The 20,607-nt window shown below is 36.0% G+C and overlaps 1 protein-coding gene across 5 annotated transcripts in view; it reads left to right on the top strand.

Annotated features, from left to right (window-relative positions):
* LOC149565101 (uncharacterized) overlaps positions 1–20,607 on the top strand; it is a 339,748-nt gene that overhangs the window by 254,658 nt on the left and 64,483 nt on the right. For all 5 annotated transcript variants that reach the window (XR_016361996.1, XM_089818649.1, XM_089818648.1 and 2 more), the window contains one exon: positions 14,809–14,902. Coding sequence is in view for 4 of the 5 variants with exons in the window: in XM_089818649.1 (XP_089674775.1) it covers positions 14,809–14,902 (94 nt within the window). In the remaining variant the exon portion in view is untranslated. The remainder of the gene's footprint in view (positions 1–14,808; positions 14,903–20,607) is intronic.

Raw genomic sequence — 20,607 nt, 5'->3', positions numbered from 1 at the left:
AGGTGTAAGATCTGTACCACACAACCTAAAGAACTCTTGCCAAAAAACACTCATAAACTTACTATCCTGGTCGCTGACAATGAATCTGGGCAGTCCATGTAACCTGAATATCTCTCTAAAGAAAAGATATGCCACCTGTGCTGCTGTGTAAGTGGACGGAATAGCAAAGAAGTGAGCAAACTTCGTCAAGCGGTCCACCACCACATAGATGCAATCTCTTCCTTGCACTCGTGGTAAACCAGTGAAAACCTCTGAACATCATCCTTGAGCCCTTTCCATGAAAACTGCTCTCGGATCTACCTCTAGGTCTTGAAGACCCCCGGATGTTCAGTTGTGGGTGCATCATGAAATGCCTTCAGTATCGCCTCTCTCTAATGTGATGACGGAATCAAATAAACCCTGTCCTGAACTCTGATTAATCCATCTATCACCTCATAGGGATCATCCTGTATAGTACCTGAAATCAATCCAGAAGCCCAAGCATCTCCGACATACTCTGCTATAATCCGATCTCTCCAATCTCCTGAAATCTCTGCCAAAGCATATAAGTGAGGTCTCCGAGATAAGGCATCAGTCACCACATTTTTCTTACCTTTGACAAACTCTATGTCAAAGTCATAAGCCTGCAATTTAGTCACCCATTTTTGTTGCCGGTCATTAAGATCACGATGGCTCATGAAGTATTTAATACTGTTGTGATCAGTCTTGATCACAAAACGACCACCTACCAAATATGATCGAAATTTGGCCAATGCATGCATTATGGCCAACATCTCCCGGTCATAGACAGAATAGCTCTTCTCAACTCCCTGGAGCTTCCTACTCTCGAATGCAATGGGATGCTTCTCCTGCATCAATACTGCTCCAATCCCATCACCTGATGCATCACAATGAAGCTCAAAAGGCTTCTTGAAATCTGGTAGAGCTAGAACTGGACATGAAGACATTACCTGCTTGAAATGCTCAAAACACCTCTGTGCTGCCCCTGTCCACACGAAGGCTCCTTTCCTAGTAAGATTTGTCAAGGGTGTAGCAATATGTGAGAATCCCTTAACAAACCTCCTATAAAAATCACATAAACTAAAGAATCCCTTAAGCTGTGTAAGGTTTGTGGGAGTGGGCCACTCTACAATAGCTCTAATCTTTTCGGGATCAACCCGAACGCCATCTGCACTAATGATATGCCCAAGGTAAAGGAGCTCAGTCATGCCAAACTCACATTTAGATTCCTTGGCATACAATGACTCTCTCTCCAGAATAGATAACACCTCCTCCAGATGATGTAACTGCTCCTCCCAGGTCTTACTGAAGACCAAGATGTCATCAAAGAAGATCAAGACAAATCTCCTCAGCTACTTCCTGAATACTTGGTTCATACAACTTTGAAATGTAGTGGGTGCATTGGTTAGACCATATGGCATAACCATGAACTCAAAGTGGCCATAGTGACATCGGAAAGTTATTTTCTCAATGTCCTTTGCTCTCATCCTGATCTGATGGTATCTAGATCGCAAATCAATTTTGGTAAAGAAGCATGCCCCATGCAACTCATCAATCAGCTCATCAATCCTAGGAATGGGATACTTTTTTTAAATTGTTTTCTTATTCAGTGCCCTGTAATCGATGCACATGCTCATCGTCCCATCCTTCTTCTTTACCAATACTACTGATGAAGCAAAGGGGCTCTTACTGGGCCTGATATGCCCCATCTCCAACAAATCCTTAATCGCCTTCTCTATCTCATCCTTGTGTTTCTTAGGATGACGATAGGGAGTAATCATAACTGGTTTGGCTCCCTCCTCGAGCTCAATAACATGTTCCATCCCTCTGTCAGGAGGAACTCCATGAGGAATATCGCTAAATACTTTAACGTGTCTATCAAGTATCTTTTGGATATCTGGTGGATGACTCTTTTCTTGTGGCTCTGGTGAAGTTGGCATAATGTAGCACTCTGGCGCCCACTCTATGTCATCATGATGAAAAAGTCTCTACATTCTCCACAAGGACAGTACTCTGCAACCTCCATCTGAAAGACCTCTAAGTACCACAGTTCTACTCTCATGCTGGAATCTCATCTCCAATTTCGCTAGGTTGAGTGTGAACTCCACTAGTGAAGCCATCCATGTCATGCCAAGGATGACATCATAATCTCCCATGTCCGCAACATAGAACTCATCCTTCAACTCGTAGCCATCTCCAAATCTGATGTGAAGATTAGATATCTTCCGAGTGCATAATAATTTATCACCATTAGCCACCATGACTCTAAACCCATCATGCTCCTCTGTCTGTAACCCTCTCCTGGCTACCAACTGTGAATCTATGAAGTTATGTATAGCCCCAGTGTCAATAAGAGATATCACTTTCTGCCCCTGGATAGTACTCCTGACCTTAAATGTGATTGCCTTTTTGGCCCTTGTCAAGCGTGCCAACGATCTATCATCCTTAGGAATGCTGCTCTCTTCTATAGTGTTACCCTCATCTGTATCGGAGTGCTGATCCTCCCCCTCTGACTCTAACTCTTCTGCTGAAAAATACTCCATTTGATTTGCCTTAGCCTTGAGAGAACATTTATGAGATAAGTAACAAAGCTCTCTATAATGGAAGCACAGCTTCTTCTTTCGAAGTTCATTCAAGGTTTCATTGTCTAGTCGTTTTGATCTTTCTTTGGGTTTGCTATACTCTTTTTGAAACGGTTTTTTGTCTTTGTCCTTGCGGTAGGAAGAATTTGTTGAATGGTTTTTTCCTTTGTATACCGAAGGGGCTAAATCTCGTGCCTTTTTAGTTGCTTCAGCTAAGGTGAGTGGATCATGTCCCTTCACCCAACCTCGTAATGGATCAGCAAGAACATCACAAAGTAACACCACCAATCTCCTAGGAGAGATATCAGTAACAAATACAGACAAGCGATGAAACTCGGCAATGTAAGCATCCACAGAACCTGACTGTTTTAACTGTGCTAGCTCTTTAAAATGTAACTCGGGATCCCTAGTGTCAAATCTCTCAATCAATATTTCGGTGAATTCCTCATAGGATGTAATCTGATTATGCCCCAAAGTCACCATGCCATGATGCCACCATTCATGTGCAACGCCATCCAAGTGCATAGCCGCATACTTGATAGCCTCCTCCTCAGGCATAGGATTTAGCTGCAAGTATGTATCTACCTTCTGCACCCAAGCTCGTGCAGTCATCTTCCCTAAAGCATCATAATAAGGTAAAGAAAGTTTTCCAACTTTCTTTCTCAGCTCAAAGTTTTGATTCCTCCCTCCTGCTCTAGGCATGTGTCTCATCCTCAAGTCCATATAATCTCTGAAGGAAATATCCGCTTGAAACTCTGGTCCACTAGCCTCCCAGTCCCTCCTGAACTGATCCTGTAACTCGGTAATCTGCGGTTCATTTACTGGTTGAACCGGATCTCTGGGTGAGAAAGTGGGTAGAAGAGGTCTCGAACTCGCAGTCCGCGCTAGGTGTGCAACATGTCTAAAGTTATCAGCCTCATTCCCATTGTTGCCATGTCCATTATTACCATTAATGTTATTCTCAAGACCATTGTTGTTGCCTTGGCCTCCATGGTTATTGTTTCCCCCATTGTTATTGTTTCCCTCATTGTTATTGTTTCTGTTGTTGGCATCACCTGGATTAATATTGACACCCATCTGTCTAGCCATGAGCTGCAACATCATGTCCATTCGCCTATTCTGCTCCTGTTGCATACGCTGTCCCTGCTCCAATGTATCCAGTAACTGTCTAAGCATTACCTCCCCCTAATCTGGACTGGCATTCCCGCCTCCGCCTAATCCTGTATTCCTGTCATCTCGATCACCCATATTGTTGTCCTGATCAAAGAATAATTCCTCTGTGTCTGTATGGCTGGATTCAATGTCCACCTGCATGGATGTACTAGATTGTTTGCTTTGCAAGTTTGAAATCCTATTTTTTCTTGCTTTGGTATCACGGAAATTATAAGGCCCCTGTCACATGCTCAAACATAAATGCTTAGCCTGTGTTTTTATTTATTTATTTCTGATTTTAGTGTTTTGACATTTCGTCAAACAATTTTCCCTCTATCCGGCTGTTCTAAATTCCCTATAAGACCTTCATAGGATGGCAGGACTTATAGCTCTGATACCACTGTAATGGGCACCCCTGGATATCCCAAAAAACTAAACCAATTTGCTGAAAGGAATTTTTTCAAACAGTTTGCATTCAACCTCTTATTTCTTCGTTTAATGTTTTAAACCCCTTATAACTCCGAAAATCAAACGTTTATTTGTTTGTTGTGTTTTATGCATGGAATTGGTATCATACAACATAAACAAGAATGAAACTACAATAATATGCAAAGTGGAAATGAACTGCTGTTAATAAAATGTTATTTTCAGAATTCATAAAACGAAATACATGGCAGATTTATTAACTCACTAATTACTTCAGCAGTATTGACATAATACTCCAGCCCATGCTTTCGAACTTGCTGCTATAGTGCTTTGTCCTTCAATCAGTCCACTACCTTCGTAATATCATTCCCTCAAAGCGGCATAAGTGTCGGAAAAGTAGTGAAGAAGATATGAGCAAAATACCAAATCTGCCTGTAGCTGGAAATGCAACTAAATTGCCTGATAATGAAGCCAATAACAAAGAATTCCAAAGGCCAAACCCCGAGGGAATGACGTTTAGAATGTTACAAGAGAGGATAGACGTCCTCAAATGCCAAGAACGGAGCTGCAACTCACACACCAATTTCTTCTCATATTCAACTTGTCTAATGAAGCCACAAATGCTTCCTTTTATTCTATTTCCAAGGGTCCGCTCAACTCATATCGGCAATGTGGGATAAAAGATGTGTAATATATAAAACATATATTAAAATACCCCTTATGTTACACTTTAATATTTTACAATTAAATTAGGTGTTACTTTAATAAAACTTCAAGCATTAAAATGTATTAGCAATCGGACTCCGAATAATGTGAGTGATAGCTCATCAGAAAGCTCTCACCAAGGAGTATCAAATCCAATCACCAAAATTGACCTGCACTGTGTCCTCCTGACTTACTAAAAATAGTAAGTATGCCTGAAATTGAGTAAATCAACTTCGTTTTGGTCCAAACTGGAAATGACTAGGCCAAAACATTCCAGGATCCCATTAAACCCTTCGTTAGCCCTCGGGACCATGTAGAACAAGGCTAACGCACACACACTTGGTCAACTGTTAAAATGGGGACATTACAATTTAACTATTCACCTCGTTCTATGGTGAAATGAAATCCTCATAATTGATTTCATTTTTCAATTACTATACTGTCATTACCAATTCTCTATCAAAATAGCACTCCTCTATTGCATTGTATGCATCATGATTTATATTTCTTATTTAAAACTCATATTTTAATATGTTAATTTAAAATTACAAATAAATGTGGTTGTATAACTGCAATTGGTAATTTTAGATTAAAAGTTGAAAATGTAAAACAAATAATATAAGGTCATTCCACACTATATATTAGTTCATGATATATTTTTTGAAAAAAATGACTTAGGTTGATTGTTCAATTTAGGTGGGGCATACTCATTGGCACGAAGACCATGTATAATTACAACTTTGAGTATATTTTATTTTAAGTATGATTTTAATTTTGAAAATTTTATTTAAAAATTATTCTAATTACATTTATCATTTAAACTAATTTAAAATTTATATTTAATATCTAGTTTATCTTTCTTAATATATTATATATTAATTATATTTTAAAGTGTATATTACTTAAGATATAACTTGTAATAAATTAAAATATTTCTTTTAATTGATTCTTTAATTGATTCTATTTTATTCTTCAATTGATATTTATATTTGAAATTTCTTTCTTTCTCAATCCATCACACCTATTTTCAATTTTATTTTTTCTATCCTTGTCTCGTTGATATCCAATATTACAAATGTCCTAATCTCATTTCATCATTCCATTAAAATGAAATGAAACAAGATTGCCAACCCACCCTTAAATCTATCCAATCTTTGACATAATATTCTTGAACCAATTTCCTAAATTAAATTTACATTCTTCATATGTTCCATGCAACAATAGTATGTTCTCTCACTGAGATTTGGTTGTTTTGAAGAAACATTGTTACTGTGAAAAAGAAATGTCTTGCACAAACATAATATTCTTCAACTAATTTCCTAAATTAAACTTACACTCTTCATATGTTCCATGCAACATACAATATGTTTTCTCTCCGAGATTTGGTTGTTTTAACTTTTAAAGAAATATTATAATTTCAAATAAATAAAACTTCTTAATTTTTAAATTAAAAAATAAAATAAAATTATAACACAATATTGACTTCTATTGATGCACATTTATTAACACTTTCCTCTATATTATGGAAGTCTATGATATAAGTTGATCATGTTTATAAATTAATTTTATGTTCAAGAAACTTATTCTATTAAGTTTGAATAAACTTATCCATTTTCAACATTTAAACTTCTTTGTAATATTGTAAAAACATATGTTAAATAATTTCTAGCAAATAAATAAAAACAACTTGTCTTATTTGTATCGTCATATTCTTCACTCTTCTATCTTTTCTTAACCACACCACAATTTTATTTGATTAGAGGCAGAAACTTTGGCACTTGTGCCCTTGTTTATCACCACCTTCCCTTTTGAATATTCTCTATAAGTATTTTATTCACTTCATCATTTTACTTTTTTACTTCATAAAATCTTCTGATACACGTCCATATCCATATGACTCTCGATATCTTTCTTTTACATATATTTCTGTTCAGATCCTTTAATAAGATTGCCTTGAATCGACTAGTAAATCTGTACTTACTTCGAATGATATGACATTAACCCCTTTCTCAAATCTACACAGGATATTCCCTCTTTAGGTCCGTAAAGGCTGATTAAATAGGAACCTAACCCCTGTCTATTCTCTTATTGTTCTCCACCGATGCGTCAATTTAATCAGAGAAGTCAACAGATATATTTCCTATTTTATATTATATAGCCCCTGTTGAATGATTATACTTGCTGGCTGTAATGCTGATGGGATGCTGAATTGTTTTTTATGACTGTCCATCTCCTACATAATTCTCTTTGTTAGGTAAGAGGGATGCCACTCGTCAAGTCCCGCCTTCTCATATTTGCCCTTTTATAATTATTTATGCATTCATTATTCTATTACAGGTCTTATTTATATATAATTATTATTATTTTAATTATGTATTATATTATATTAGTAAATTAATGGTATATTAGATTATCGTATTGATAATATATCATATTACAACATTAATAATGTACTCTATTATAATATTAATAATAGATTATATGACATTTTTATTTTTTCCTTTAATTATTCTAATTTTATTGTTTATTTAATCATTAATCTCTACATATATATAATATAAAGTAACAAGACTAGCTGTGAGTCGGTGAGTCAAGCAAGGCTTGTTGGGTCAAAATGATTTGTGACTTGGTCTTGACGGGTTAGGTCAGGTGACTTGCCTGACTCGCAGGTACAAGCGTGAGCGGATGACGACAGTCAAGTTCTGGCTAAGACAAACAATTAAAAAATGGTTTAAAAAAAATAAAATAAAAGTGATGGATTTCATGGATCTGGGATACATTTTGATGGGTTTAATGAATTTTATATATCTATATTTTCTATTTCTTTCAGCTACTATTTAGTATTTAGCAATTTATCTTTGTACTTATGTAATCGATGTATGTTTATGTATGTGATCAAATTACCTTCTATTTCATGATGTTATTGTCCTTAAGCTTTATTCAATAATGGGTGTATGGAATGTTCTTTAAATCCTAAAAAATCTCAAAATTTCAAGGGTTGTGTCAATTTGCGCGAGTCTGACTGGATCATGAGTCGAGTTAGCCTTGTCAAATCTGAGTCTCTTTATCTATATATAAATAAATAAAATTCTATTCCAAAATGAGGATGCTTGTCATCCCCCATTTTATAAGTTCTAATAATACATTAAATTAATAGTAGACTAAATAATAATAAATAATAATATAATTTATTATTATATTTTATAAACATAATAAACAAGTTAGTAACATATAGTATATAGTGATCAATATAATCATATCATCTATTATATATGATTATAAATTTATAATATAATTACAGTATAATAAATGATAAATGATAATTAGTTTGATAAAACTAATTATTATATATTTAAGAAATAATAATTATATTAATTAAATATCAGTTAATAACAAAAATTAAAATATATAAATAAACAATAAATATATTCATATGTAATAATGAAAATATATGTAAAAAGGTAACTAACTAATATAATAATTAAGATCCCATCTGTTGTGCCCTTTCAATATAAATCAATCATTACATATTCATACAAGAGCTCTGGTAGAGCTATAGTCCCTGCCTATTGTTTTAGAAACAAATAAATACATTAATTTAAAATTTTGATTATGTAGATTAACATATAAATTAAGTGTATAAAAGAATGTGTGATATTAAGTAATTGAAAATGAATTCAAATCAATTTGAAAGCAACCCAAATAAAAGGCATGTATTGTAAGTAGTAAATTTTGTAATTTGTATTAATTTATAAGATGACTAAGTTTTTTAAATTTGTAATCGTAATTTCTATATTAAATATAATAATACAAATTATAGAAAAAGAGAAATACTATTTTTTTAAATGAAGATTGATGGCTACATTGCTACATGCATACAATCAATGCCATTAAGGAAATTTAAATTGTTTTTATTTTTTGTTTTGTTTTTTCAAACATTGGAATGAAGTTTGCGTATTATTTGCAGAGTATGCAGAATTCAAGTTCGAATTGGGCAACCATAAAATTCGAATCAAGTTCGACATGGATAAAATTTGAGGAAAAAAATTAGATTAAATATGCCTTATATAAATTTTATTTATTTTTAAATGAGTAGTATATCCAATTAATTATCAAAGTAATTAACTTAAAATATTGTCTACTAAAATGTATTTTTCTAACTATGTTTTCATTTAAATTGTATAATTTTATTTTTGACCTTTTTTTGGCCTATTGTTAAAAATTTAAAATGAAAATTCAATATCAGAAAACAGTAACACTTTCAGAACTACTCTTGAGGAATTTTGTATGGGACACCCTATGTATAAACATGGTGTTAACAGTTATGATTTATCAAATTTGATTCATGAGGCTCTTTCAAAATGCAAGAGAGCAAAAAATAGAAAATTTGAAACTAATTGTTTTCTAGCCAATGCTTGGTTTGATAAGGAATGCAAGAGGGCTAGAAAAAACCTAAGGGAGTCAAATAAAACTAACCTTCACATTAAGGCCTACAAACAGATCCTAAAGAAGAAAAAACTGATTTTATGTTCACAAGGAGAGAGGAGTTAATTTTCTTGGGCATAAATAACCCCAAACGTTTTTGGAAAGAACTCCAACCAAGGAGAAAACAAACTGAAAATAATAATATTACTACCACCCAATGGTTTGAATATGCTAAAAAACTTTATGAACAAGAGGGTGGAGTGGGAGAGCCACCTTTGGTCAATGATGATACAAATCTTTTCACTGTGCAAGAGATAGAGGCAGGGATTAAGAAGTTAGGTGGAGGTAAAGCAAAAGACCTTGTTGCGCTCCAAGCAGAATATCTGAAGTGGGGTATGAAAACTCTTGCACCGCACATCACTGAAATTTTCAACAAAATTTGCCAAGAAGGGTTTCCGAAAGATTGGACAATCAGCCTTGCAATACCACTTTTTAAGAGTGGTGATGTTAACAATCCCTCCAACTACAAGACTATAATGATCAATCCCCTCTTTGCTAAACTTTTTGGCAGCATGATAGAAACTAGGATCAGCAAATGGGCAGAAGAAAACCATAAACGTGCTAAAGGGCAAGCTGGTTTTAGGCCAAAGCACTCGACAATGGATCACTGTGTCACTTTGAGACACATTATTGAAAAAGAATGGGAGAAACAGGAAGAGGTATTTTGTTGCTTTGTCGACTTTAAAAAGGCTTTTCACACCGTCCCAAGAGACAAGCTTTGGTTTAGGATGGAAGAATTGGGGATTTCTATGCATCTCAGAGCTGCTGTTCATAGGATGTACGAAAAGGTGAAAGTTAAAATCAGAACTTCAGATGGCATTTCAAAATGTTTTAGGAGCGATATCGGGGTCAAACAGGGCTGCCCTTTATCTCCTACTTTGTTTGGTTTATATATTGACAAACTGGAAGAGTGGTTAAACATGCAAAAGGGTGAAGGCATTTAGCTAGGTGAATTTGTTATAAAGCTGCTCCTATATGCAGACGATCTCATTTTAATTGCCAAATCTGCCTATGGTTTGCAAGATCATCTATCTTCTCTTGAGCGCTTTTGCGAAATGGTGGGGATGCAAGACTAAGGTTATGATTTTCTTTAATAATAAAAAACAACACCAACATGAATTTTATTACAATGGAAGTGTTTTTGAAGAAGTTGCGGAGTATAAATACCTTGGCATCGATTTCAACAAAAAACTAAGCTGGTCTAGCTGCAGTTATAAAAGGATATTAGGTGGGTGGAAGGCTTTTTATGCTCTTCAAAATAGGTGCCATGAAGCAGAGTTGTGGGATTGGAAAACTATTCAAACCTTGTTCGGTCTTCTTGTGCTGCTAGTTGTTCTTTACGAGTGTGAATTATGGGCCAGCAACACTACTATAGCACAATGGAAACAAATCGAAGGAATCCAAAAGCGCTTGATCACAAGCAAGTTTAAAATCAAAAGCACTGTTCCATATGATATCATGCTAAGTGAAATGGGGGCTTCTCCTATTGAGGCACTTGCTATGGTTCGCCTTCTAAGTTATCTAAAAAGAATCGAAAAAATGGAAGAGGATAGATGGCCTAAAGTGGTCTGTAGTGACACACTATGTCAGCGAAAAAGGACCTGGATGCAACAAAACATCAAATGGATGAGTAAATGGAATATTCAATTCAATATGTGCCTCACAAATAATAAAGAAATAAAGGTCTTTGTCATGGAGAAATTCTACAAGAGAAATTGGAGAAGCGAGATCGGAAGGAAGAAATTATATTATATAAATGAGTTCAGCCCCGCTTGTGATCAACTCCAAAAAGCATACATAGGAGCCAACATTTCTTGGAGGGCTAAAATTCTTATTGCTCAGCTGAGAACCAACTCTCACCAACTTCGTTGTGAGACCAGACGTTGGAAGAGGCCAAAGGAGGCTTGGGAAGAAAGAATTTGCAGATTCTGCAATTCTGGGAAAGTGGAAACTGAACAGCACTTTATTTTAGAATGTGAAGCCTACAAGAGTAGTAGAGATAAATTTGCGGACACTATATGTGACAGTTCTTGGCATAACCTATTCAACGAAGAGTACATTGAGCAATTGGGTGGACTCATCATCATCCTACACAAGCAACGAACATTGTTACTTAAGTCTGCTTGAGTTGTCTTGCTGTCCCATAGGCTATTTTTAGCCTCGTGGACGTTAAAATTTTATCTATCTATCTATCTATCTTATGAAACGAATGAATGCATTTCATAGTGAACTTCCTCCACTACAATCACTTACTTTTCAATTGTACTTTAAAACCATCCGGTGAACATATAACAAGTCGGTGCTCCACTTAATACATTGTCATCTATTGCACTTTTTTAAATTTATTTTTCTAACTTCATGATAGGTAGTTCTAGATTCAAATATACAATAAATTCATCCTTATCTCACATTTTCTTTGTTTTTCCAATTTTCTTTGCTTTTCCCAATTTTGCACTGGCGAAATCGAAGGCATTATTTCCCTCACATTCGTCAATCAACATTGAGCCTGCTGCTTTGCACATTTCTTAATTTATTAATTTATTTCGGTGACAGGTGAAGTCGCTGGAATGAGGGTTGGTGTGATTAGGCCTAATTGTGAATTAATTAGGGCTTTAATCTTTTTGTTTTGTTGTGTTTGCCCTTAAATTAAATGGGAGATGTCAACAGGGGTGACTAAAGGAGCGTATTCCCACCTTTGGCACATTTGGTTGAAAAATCTTTGCCTCGGCCTTGACCTAGCTTGCATCTGTTCTATTTTCAATTTTCAATTTTCAGAGAGCTCAAGTTCAATGATGGCGGAGTTGCCGCAGGATTTAGAATGGTGGAGATGTTTCCAGAACAACGTGATGTCATTTTTAGCAATTGTCTGAGTCAAAAATTAATTTTAACCCCTGGGAAAATGGTCAGCAACCAATACGAATTTAATATTTAATGTACAAAAATATATTTTAAAAATAAATCATTCCAAACCTTAGATTAACGATATCTGTTTCTGAAAAAATTAATAAGAGCACGCTAGTGGAAACATTAGTTCCCTGCCTACATAGGCAGGGACTAACAAAGAGAGTTCAATCAAAAAGGGGGAAGGAGGAGAGAAGGATTCAAAGATTGAATTGAAGGGAGAAGGGCATAGAGTGAAGAACTTAGGACGGAGGCACCAAGCATTATACAACGGAGAAAGGAAGTACATCTCAGAAAAAAGATAACCACGTTAGCTTGCATCTATTCTGAAACCTTTGACTTCATACTGTGCAGAGAAGGTAACACAATACCTAGCAATGTTGAATACACAGTTCTGTCAGCAGCAAAGATGATAAACAGACAGAACAAGTAAACAAACAGGGAGTGATGCAGGGATAAGAGAAAATTAAGAGAGAATGACACAGACAAAAATAACAACTGGGAAATGATCACAGTCAGCAAGGACCACAAGTCTGGAGATGAATATTATTAAGACCATCTATTATTTTTGAGGATGTGTTCCCAAAAGTATCCGCTCATTTTAAAGAACCGATATTTGACATTCACTGGCTTCTACGTTATTTATGAAACTTATCAGGTTTCGTTATAGCATACTGATCTGAGATTAATGTAGCTTATTGAGCATGGATGTCTGCCTATACGAATTACTCTGCGTCGAAAAAGGGGATTTCTGACGTTTAAAACAATTCTATCTCTACCACCATGAGCGTTCCATAGTTAGTGGGAAATCTTTGTGGCACTAAGTTTATCCAACACCCGTTACACTTACCGTCCAAGTAATCTCTATTGAACTTAACACTATTATTGGTGTATGATATTTCAGTTTCTTTTGGCGGTATTACAAGGTTAACATGAAGATCAAAATTGTAATAGAATATGCGGCTAATGAGGGACTCAGATATTGTTGAGATAAAATCTTTAGCTATTGCACATTAGGCTTATGACCCAATATATGATTCATAAATCATCAAACATTATCAGCATCGGATAAGAGTGGGGAATGGTGTAAGTCTGATCTCAGTTATAATCATTGCCTTTCTAAGCATTGACAAATAGAAAGCATGAGAGAATTTTGCAAATCCCCAATATTATTAAATATGCTGGGTAGAAGTATATTTTTGGCATAATCACTCTAAAGGATCAACGCACATTTTTTGAATACTACAGTCATACCAAGTGCTGACTAAAAGCTTGATCTATGAACTTTGTGAAGAAAAACGTAAAGTTCGGATTCAACATAATATGGGATATTTCAATGTTTCACCTGCCAAGAATCTTGGTGACCAAATCGGAAGTGAAGAATAACATTTGAAACTTGAAAGTATCGAATAAATCCTCTAAGCCATATGGACTCATTGTTAACAACAAATACCCGCTTTGATTAGGCTGACATACATTTTGAACATGACCATCCATAATGCAATGGAACCTGAAAATGGGGAAATTACAATTGTTTATTTTTCTGTAGAGATTTGTGGCAGTGGTCGAATTTCTCAAGGAAGGCATGAAAACCCCAATGGTTTTCCTGATTGATAAAAACCTGAAAAGAAGTGCCAAAGCTTTGTAGTGGCGATAAAGACCCTCGTTTTGCTATTGGAAAGTTCGTTCAGGGTTCGCTTGTGGGATGAATGTTTGAAGACATAATGTATGGAGCCGAATCAAACTATCTTTTCATTTTTGCAGATGATGAATTTATTGAGATTTGTAATAAATAATCGATACTTAAGGGTTTGTCTGGATGATAAGAAAAATAAATTAAAATCTAAATATATATTTGCATTGGAGAATCTGCCTTACTGTACCAGGGAAATGTTAGTATATTATTGGAAATGATATGGAAATTATTTAAGGCATTAAGAAACCCGTCCTAATGCTTTAGATACTTCTGTGCCATCATTGTACATAGCATGTTAGGATGTAGCTGTTGAAAGAGTAAGTTAGACTAAGGAGTGAAAAGGGTCTTCAAACAGTAATTTGATATGTCTTGCGACTTTTGCTTTATTCTAATGTGGTTGCAACTTCTTTTAAAGGAGATACAAACATGTGTGTGGTCCCACCGTTGAAGGATGTGTCTACCAACTGTCTAGAAACAATGCCTTAACATTGTTTATAATAATATGGATCTTTTAGTAGAAATCATGTTGAGTTATTTTTGAGATTGAGATGGAAATGTAAATAGGTAGAAAAGTTTGACTTTGTTTATAGATTGAGGGGAGAAACATTTTTGTTATTCATCAATTTAAAAGGACAATTTTTTTATTTTGTCATTGTTTGATGCAATTATAACATCCTTATTATAATACCACGTTGCTTCTGAGTAGTGAATTGTTTCCCTCTATTGAGTGTAAACTCTTTTTATTTCCATTCTTAACATGTTATTCAAGTTGGTGTTAGCATATAGTTGTCAATAAATCCCAAGTCTACTACAAACAACATTTCTCTAAGCAAATAATTCATTTAAATTAACATCTTCCAGGTGATTTTTGAAGGGGAGGAAGGCGTCGATGAAGGGGGCGTGACTAAAGAATTCTTTCAGATTTTAGTTCGTGATCTCTTTCATGTTGATTATGGTTGGTACTTGATAGTATTATATTCTTACTTTTTATTGTGATATCTTCTGAAGTTCCATGGCAGCAAAAATCTTTTGGGGAAATTGGCAAGTTAAAAGGGTACAAGATTCTTTTAAACTATAGGGATTAAAATGGGAAAGAAACAGGAACCAGATCAGATTTTTAAAAAAATCTTTAAGAAAAGTTGAAAAGAGAAAAAAAAAAACACTTAAATTTTTTTTTTAAAGCCATTCCCATATCATAAAAATATATAGAGAATAAAGCAGAGAGCTTAGCCCATGAATTATTCAACTAAAAAGTTTGTATAATATAGTAGAATGTTGTTTAGCATTGAAGATTTGCTACTAAATGATTCTTTAGTAAGTTCTATTTGAAGTTGATAAAGGTATAGCTAAGTTAACAATAAAATAGTTGAATGATATGTGTTTAGAATCTAGAGCTCTAGTCTTGTTATATGATGTAAGTGGATGGTAAAAAATTTACTCGTTTGCTGAATTTCAAATCATTATTATTAAATTAAAATAATGTTTAACCATAGAGACTGCACTATCATAACAAACTCTGGAGACTGAAAACTTATTAAGACCTCAAAACAACTACTATAACATAGTTAGAAACTCTAGGACATGGTAGGGCGAGGATGTGTCTAGGAAACTGGGACTTGGGGGGAATGTTTCTTGCATTGCCATCACCACCAGGACTCCATCAAGATGCCCTAGGAGTTTCTTGGACCCATAGTTAGAAACTACAATTGAAAAAAGGAAATAGGTAATAAAGCTATGAAAATAAGATTCACAATGAATGTTTGTGAGGAGTTGGCGGCCTTATTTGTGCCTGTTAGGATCTTTGCTCAAGACCACTGCAAGAGGCATTTCCCCTTGTCCCCACTAGGAACTCTGCCCTCAGACTTCCACATGACAACTGCCCCTCTCTCCTGTTGGAGGGTTTTTTCCCAAATCTACACAAGGGGAACTGACCTTTGATCCCAAACCTTCACCCACCATTGTTTTTGTTAATTTAATAATTGCCACATTTCTTATATTTAGTAGTTTAAACTTCAAGCAGTATGCTGAAGTTTCATTTGCAATTTGTAGACTTGTTTCTAGTTTGCTCTTAAAGTTCCAAAAGTTTGCCCACCATTTTTAATGTATTGCTATGTTTTTAATGTTTATTAGTGTAAAGTTTACATAGCATGCCAAAACTTACATTTCTTATACTTAGTCGTTATGCATCTTTTTATAATTAAATTTTGAAAAGGTTACTAATATATGTTGAACAACAGCAATAATCAAATACATTGACTCTTAAGATGATGATAAAACAGAAAACAGTAAAACAGTGCTGGGACAACTACATATGGCACCTTATATATTAAGCAAGTGTGACTATGTTAAGACAAGACTAGTGAGTGTATTTTTGCCATGCAAGCCTTGTATGGTCAATAAATTACAGATATTAAATTGTTTATACTGGTTGGTGTAGAATGGTTCACAACACAAAATGTACACAATAATGTAACATGGATTCAGTTATACCAACATAATATCCATTACTGGTACTAGAATACGAAATGGTGAGGAAATTTTATTTGCTTCATTGATTACCAAAAACATGAGTATATCATCCATATTACAAAGTTCGTATATAATGGTCGGTTGGTTGGGAAAACCAACGGATGGATACCCTCGCTTCCTAACTATCCCACCCAACAAAGCTTAACTATTTCTAATTACAACATTACTTTATTAAGTACTACATATATCCCCCAAGAAAAGAAGTCTTCTAGAGGACTACCCAACAAAAAGAAAATCAGACTTCAAGAAGAAGGTTGTGAAGACATCCTTGAATTCGGGGCCCCACAGAGGCGTAGAAGATCTTGTTCTATCACCTTTTCTTTGGCACGAACTCCTTGCAAAACATGCAATGCCTCCATCTTTTTCACATCTATTGCTGTGAATTTCTCTTCCAGGGCAGCTTTCTCTATCCACCATTTTTCTTTCAGGGCAGTTTTTTCTATCCTCCACTTTTCTGCTAGAGCAGCTTTTTCGGCCTCCCATTTCCTTCCCAATTGTCTTGCCAGTTCCTTTTCCTACTGAAGTTCCAAGTATGTCCTTGTGAAAGCTACTTCCATTTTTGCAAGTGTGTGTAGGAGAGGTAGTTGTTCTTTGGGTAAAGGTATGGTGTATTGGGTTGTCCATTTTGCACTATTTCCTCCTTGTACCCACCCTACAGAATCAACCTTCAATCTACATGGCTGTCCTTCTTCATGAATGCTACCAAGGATTCAATTGCTCTAACTATGGCCCCCAGATTCTAGATTTTAGCCTGCTTTATAATTTCCTTTGTGGTATGTTTCATATCTTGTAATTCTTTGAGAAATCTTTCTGCTTTGTTTTCTAGTGAGAATACCTCCCAAGGTCCCCTGCTTTTACCTTATATTTTTGTTTTGTCTTCCTCTTCTACCTCTAGGGGGGTCAGTCAAGGTATAGGTACCATCCCCTCTTCTTTAAGCAATTTATTTGCCTCTTCTAATACTGTGTCCCCAATTGGTAGCTCTTCATCTGCCATTTTCATATCTTCCTTCTCTTTCTCATTTTGAGCATCCATGTTTCATTTGGGTTGTACGACCAAGGCAATAGGATGTGTTACTTCTGTACCTTGCAGTGTGTGTAGTCTTACTTTGCGGCCACACTTTTTCTAACACCTTGTATCTATCACTTTAGTACGAGTCTGCTGATCTCCAGGAACCAAGTTTGCCACTCCTGGTAACAAAAGTCTTGTTGCCCCCCATTGAGGAACCATCTGCTGTCTGCTGTTGTCTCCTTTTGTACTATTGTTCTCCTCCTCTGTACTGCTACTCTGCATGGTACATATGCCTCCTTCTGTACCTATGGTGATACGTCCATCCTGCATACTCGACATAGTACGAATACCTCCTCCTGTACCACTGGTGGTAAATCCTCCTTCTTGGTGGACCAGTAGGATCCTCTTTCGTACTCTTACCTTTAGCATTCTTAATTTTAGCTTGGTGAATTTGGGCATACCTAGGTCCTTATTTGCACTTCTCTCTTTATTTCTTACCGTGTGCCCAATTCATTCAATTTTCCCATCTATCTCTACCTCACATTGTCCCATCCTTGCACTCCTTTCAGCTTTCTGAATGTCATACGGTGGAAATTGCTTGATGTATAGTACGAAACTACTCCATACACTCGTGCTAATCTCCCTTTGTGCATGCCCTGCCCTCCTTTGTGTGTACGACTGCCTAAATTCGTACAACAAACTTTCTTTGTGTGTGTATGATTGCCTGAATTCTTACGAGAGACTTTCTTTGTACATGTATGCCAAACCCAACTCGTACAACCCTTGTTAGCACTCATACGGTAACACTTGTTTTGTATGCCGCTCTGCCTTATCTTGTCTCCTCTCCAACCATCTCCAACTCGTATCCTAGGCTAACTTCGTACACTCTTTGTTCGGTTTCTGCCCCTAATCTCTTCACCTTGTACATTTCTCTTCCCCTTCTATACGTTGGACTACCACTGCACTACTCTCCCATCGCCCTCTGTGACCTGTATGCCCTCCTTCGAATCTATGTTGTGTACACCATCCTTCTCTTGAACTCCATCTACACTGGATACCTCCTCTTAGGTGTTGCTTCTCTCCCCCTCGTATAAGGTGACTTTGTGGTTGCACTTTAATTTTATTTCGTCCATAGTCCTCCCCTCCATTACTTTTTTTATATTTTCCTTTATTTCTTTTTCATATCTTTTTTCTTTTATGTCTATAGAATAAATAGAAACGACACCCTTCTTTCCTTATAAAGCTTTAATTTTAATCCTCTAAGGAGGTCTTTTAGGGGTTTATTATATAAGGTAGACAACCGTAGTGCCCCATTATCTTTTATTTCTAGGGCCTTGTATGGCTCGAGCCATCTAACCTAAAACTTGCCTGGCTTTATTTCATTTTTTTCCATTGTATTTAAGTATCAACCGTCCTAGTCTAAAATTCTTCCTTTTTAAATGCTTACCATGCCAGAATTTTCTCCTCCTTTGTGCTACCCAGTCGTCCATTGAGCTAGTGTCCCTTTTTCATCCAGTTTTATTAGAGTATCGAGTCTTTCCCTTAAACTAGGGGCTCCCTCCCTATATAGTAAAGGGCCTCTGCATGCAATGGTCCTTTGCATGTATGCACCAACAAGTCTATTCCACTGGGCCTTACACCAGATCCAACGACAACTGTATATGTCGGGACATCACGTTTCGAAACCCTCAAATTTTATGGGCAAATGTTATGGGAATAATCTCCCAATGATTCTAAAGACAGGGCCTCTACTATTCAAATGTAAGAGTAGGAGCAAGGGTAACAAGGATGAAGGTAGAGTAAGCCACATCTCCTAACCTGTATTCAACTTCTATTCTTAGGCTAGGTACTGCATATTCCATTGGCATTGCTGCTTCTTGTCCATGTATCAAGTGAAAATGAGTTTTCCTAGTGGTGGCCTTGTAGGTAGTTCTGTATGCCCACACTACTGTTGGAAGTCATTCCTCCCAATCTCCTTTTGTCCACTCCACAAGTTTTGTACAAAATTGTCACCAAGATTTTATTTGTAGATTCTGCTTGACCATTTGCCCTTGGATAATACAGATTGGAAAAAGAATGGAAGATTTTGTACTCACTTGTCATTGTTCTGATTGCCTGATTGACAAAGTGCACCCCTCTATTACTCATCAATTGCAATAGTATACCGAATTTTGTTACTATTTGCTCATAGAGAAATTTGGCCGTACTGAGGGTTGTGTTTTCAAGTAGTGCTCATACCTCTGACCACTTTGTAAGATTATCTATTGCCACTACTATGTATTTGCATCTATGGTTACCGCTAGTAGGAAAATGCTGTACACAGTTCAGCACCCAACGTTCAAATAATTCTTGTGGTTGTGATGGGAACAATGGCATGAAATCTCTTTTCAGGGGTTTGTCAACTCTTTGACATGTATCACAACTCAAGACCCATTTTCAAGTATTTGCATACAATGTGAGTTGTAGTCTATCCAACAACACTTTTTGAGTTGTCGCATCAGGTCCGATATGGCCTCCTGCCAACCCTTCATGGGATTCTTTTAGAACTCCAGGAATCTCCTCCATGACACATCTTAATACTTCGTCATACTTCGTCCGACCCCCATCTTATACAACAATCTGTTGATCAACTGAAATGTCCTACTTTTGAGTGCAATTTTCCTCCTCTCTATGATCGACATGTCTTTGAGGAAGGTAGCAATTGATAGGTATTGTTTGATCCTTTCGTACCACTAGGGTAGTACGACAATTTGAAATAAATGTGCATCAGGGAAGTCCTCATTTACTCTGCTTCCAGAGACTTTCCCTGACTTGATTCTTGATAGTCGGTCTACAACAATATGACTTTTCCCTTACTGAACTATAATTTTAAAAATAGATTCTTGCAACAGAATCAGCCACCTACTCACTCTTCCTTGAATCACCGACTTGTTCACCAGATACATAAGTGCTCGATGATCAACAAAAAATGTAATGGGAGTAGCTAATAAGTAATGTCTAAATTTATGAATTGCATAAACTACACGTAATGCTTCTCTTTCAGTGGTATCGTAATTCTGCTATGCTTTTGATAGTAGCTTGCTTGCAAAGTACACTAGATGGTCTAGAACTTCCTTGCCAAT

This window comes from Cupressus sempervirens, chromosome 3, assembly GCF_028749045.1.
Source record: "Cupressus sempervirens isolate cs-2001-9-10 chromosome 3, ASM2874904v1, whole genome shotgun sequence".
NCBI classification, from domain to species: Eukaryota; Viridiplantae; Streptophyta; class Pinopsida; order Cupressales; family Cupressaceae; genus Cupressus; species Cupressus sempervirens.
The sequence above is the reverse complement of the archived record's forward strand: the minus strand, read 5'-3'. Positions and strand labels throughout refer to the sequence as shown.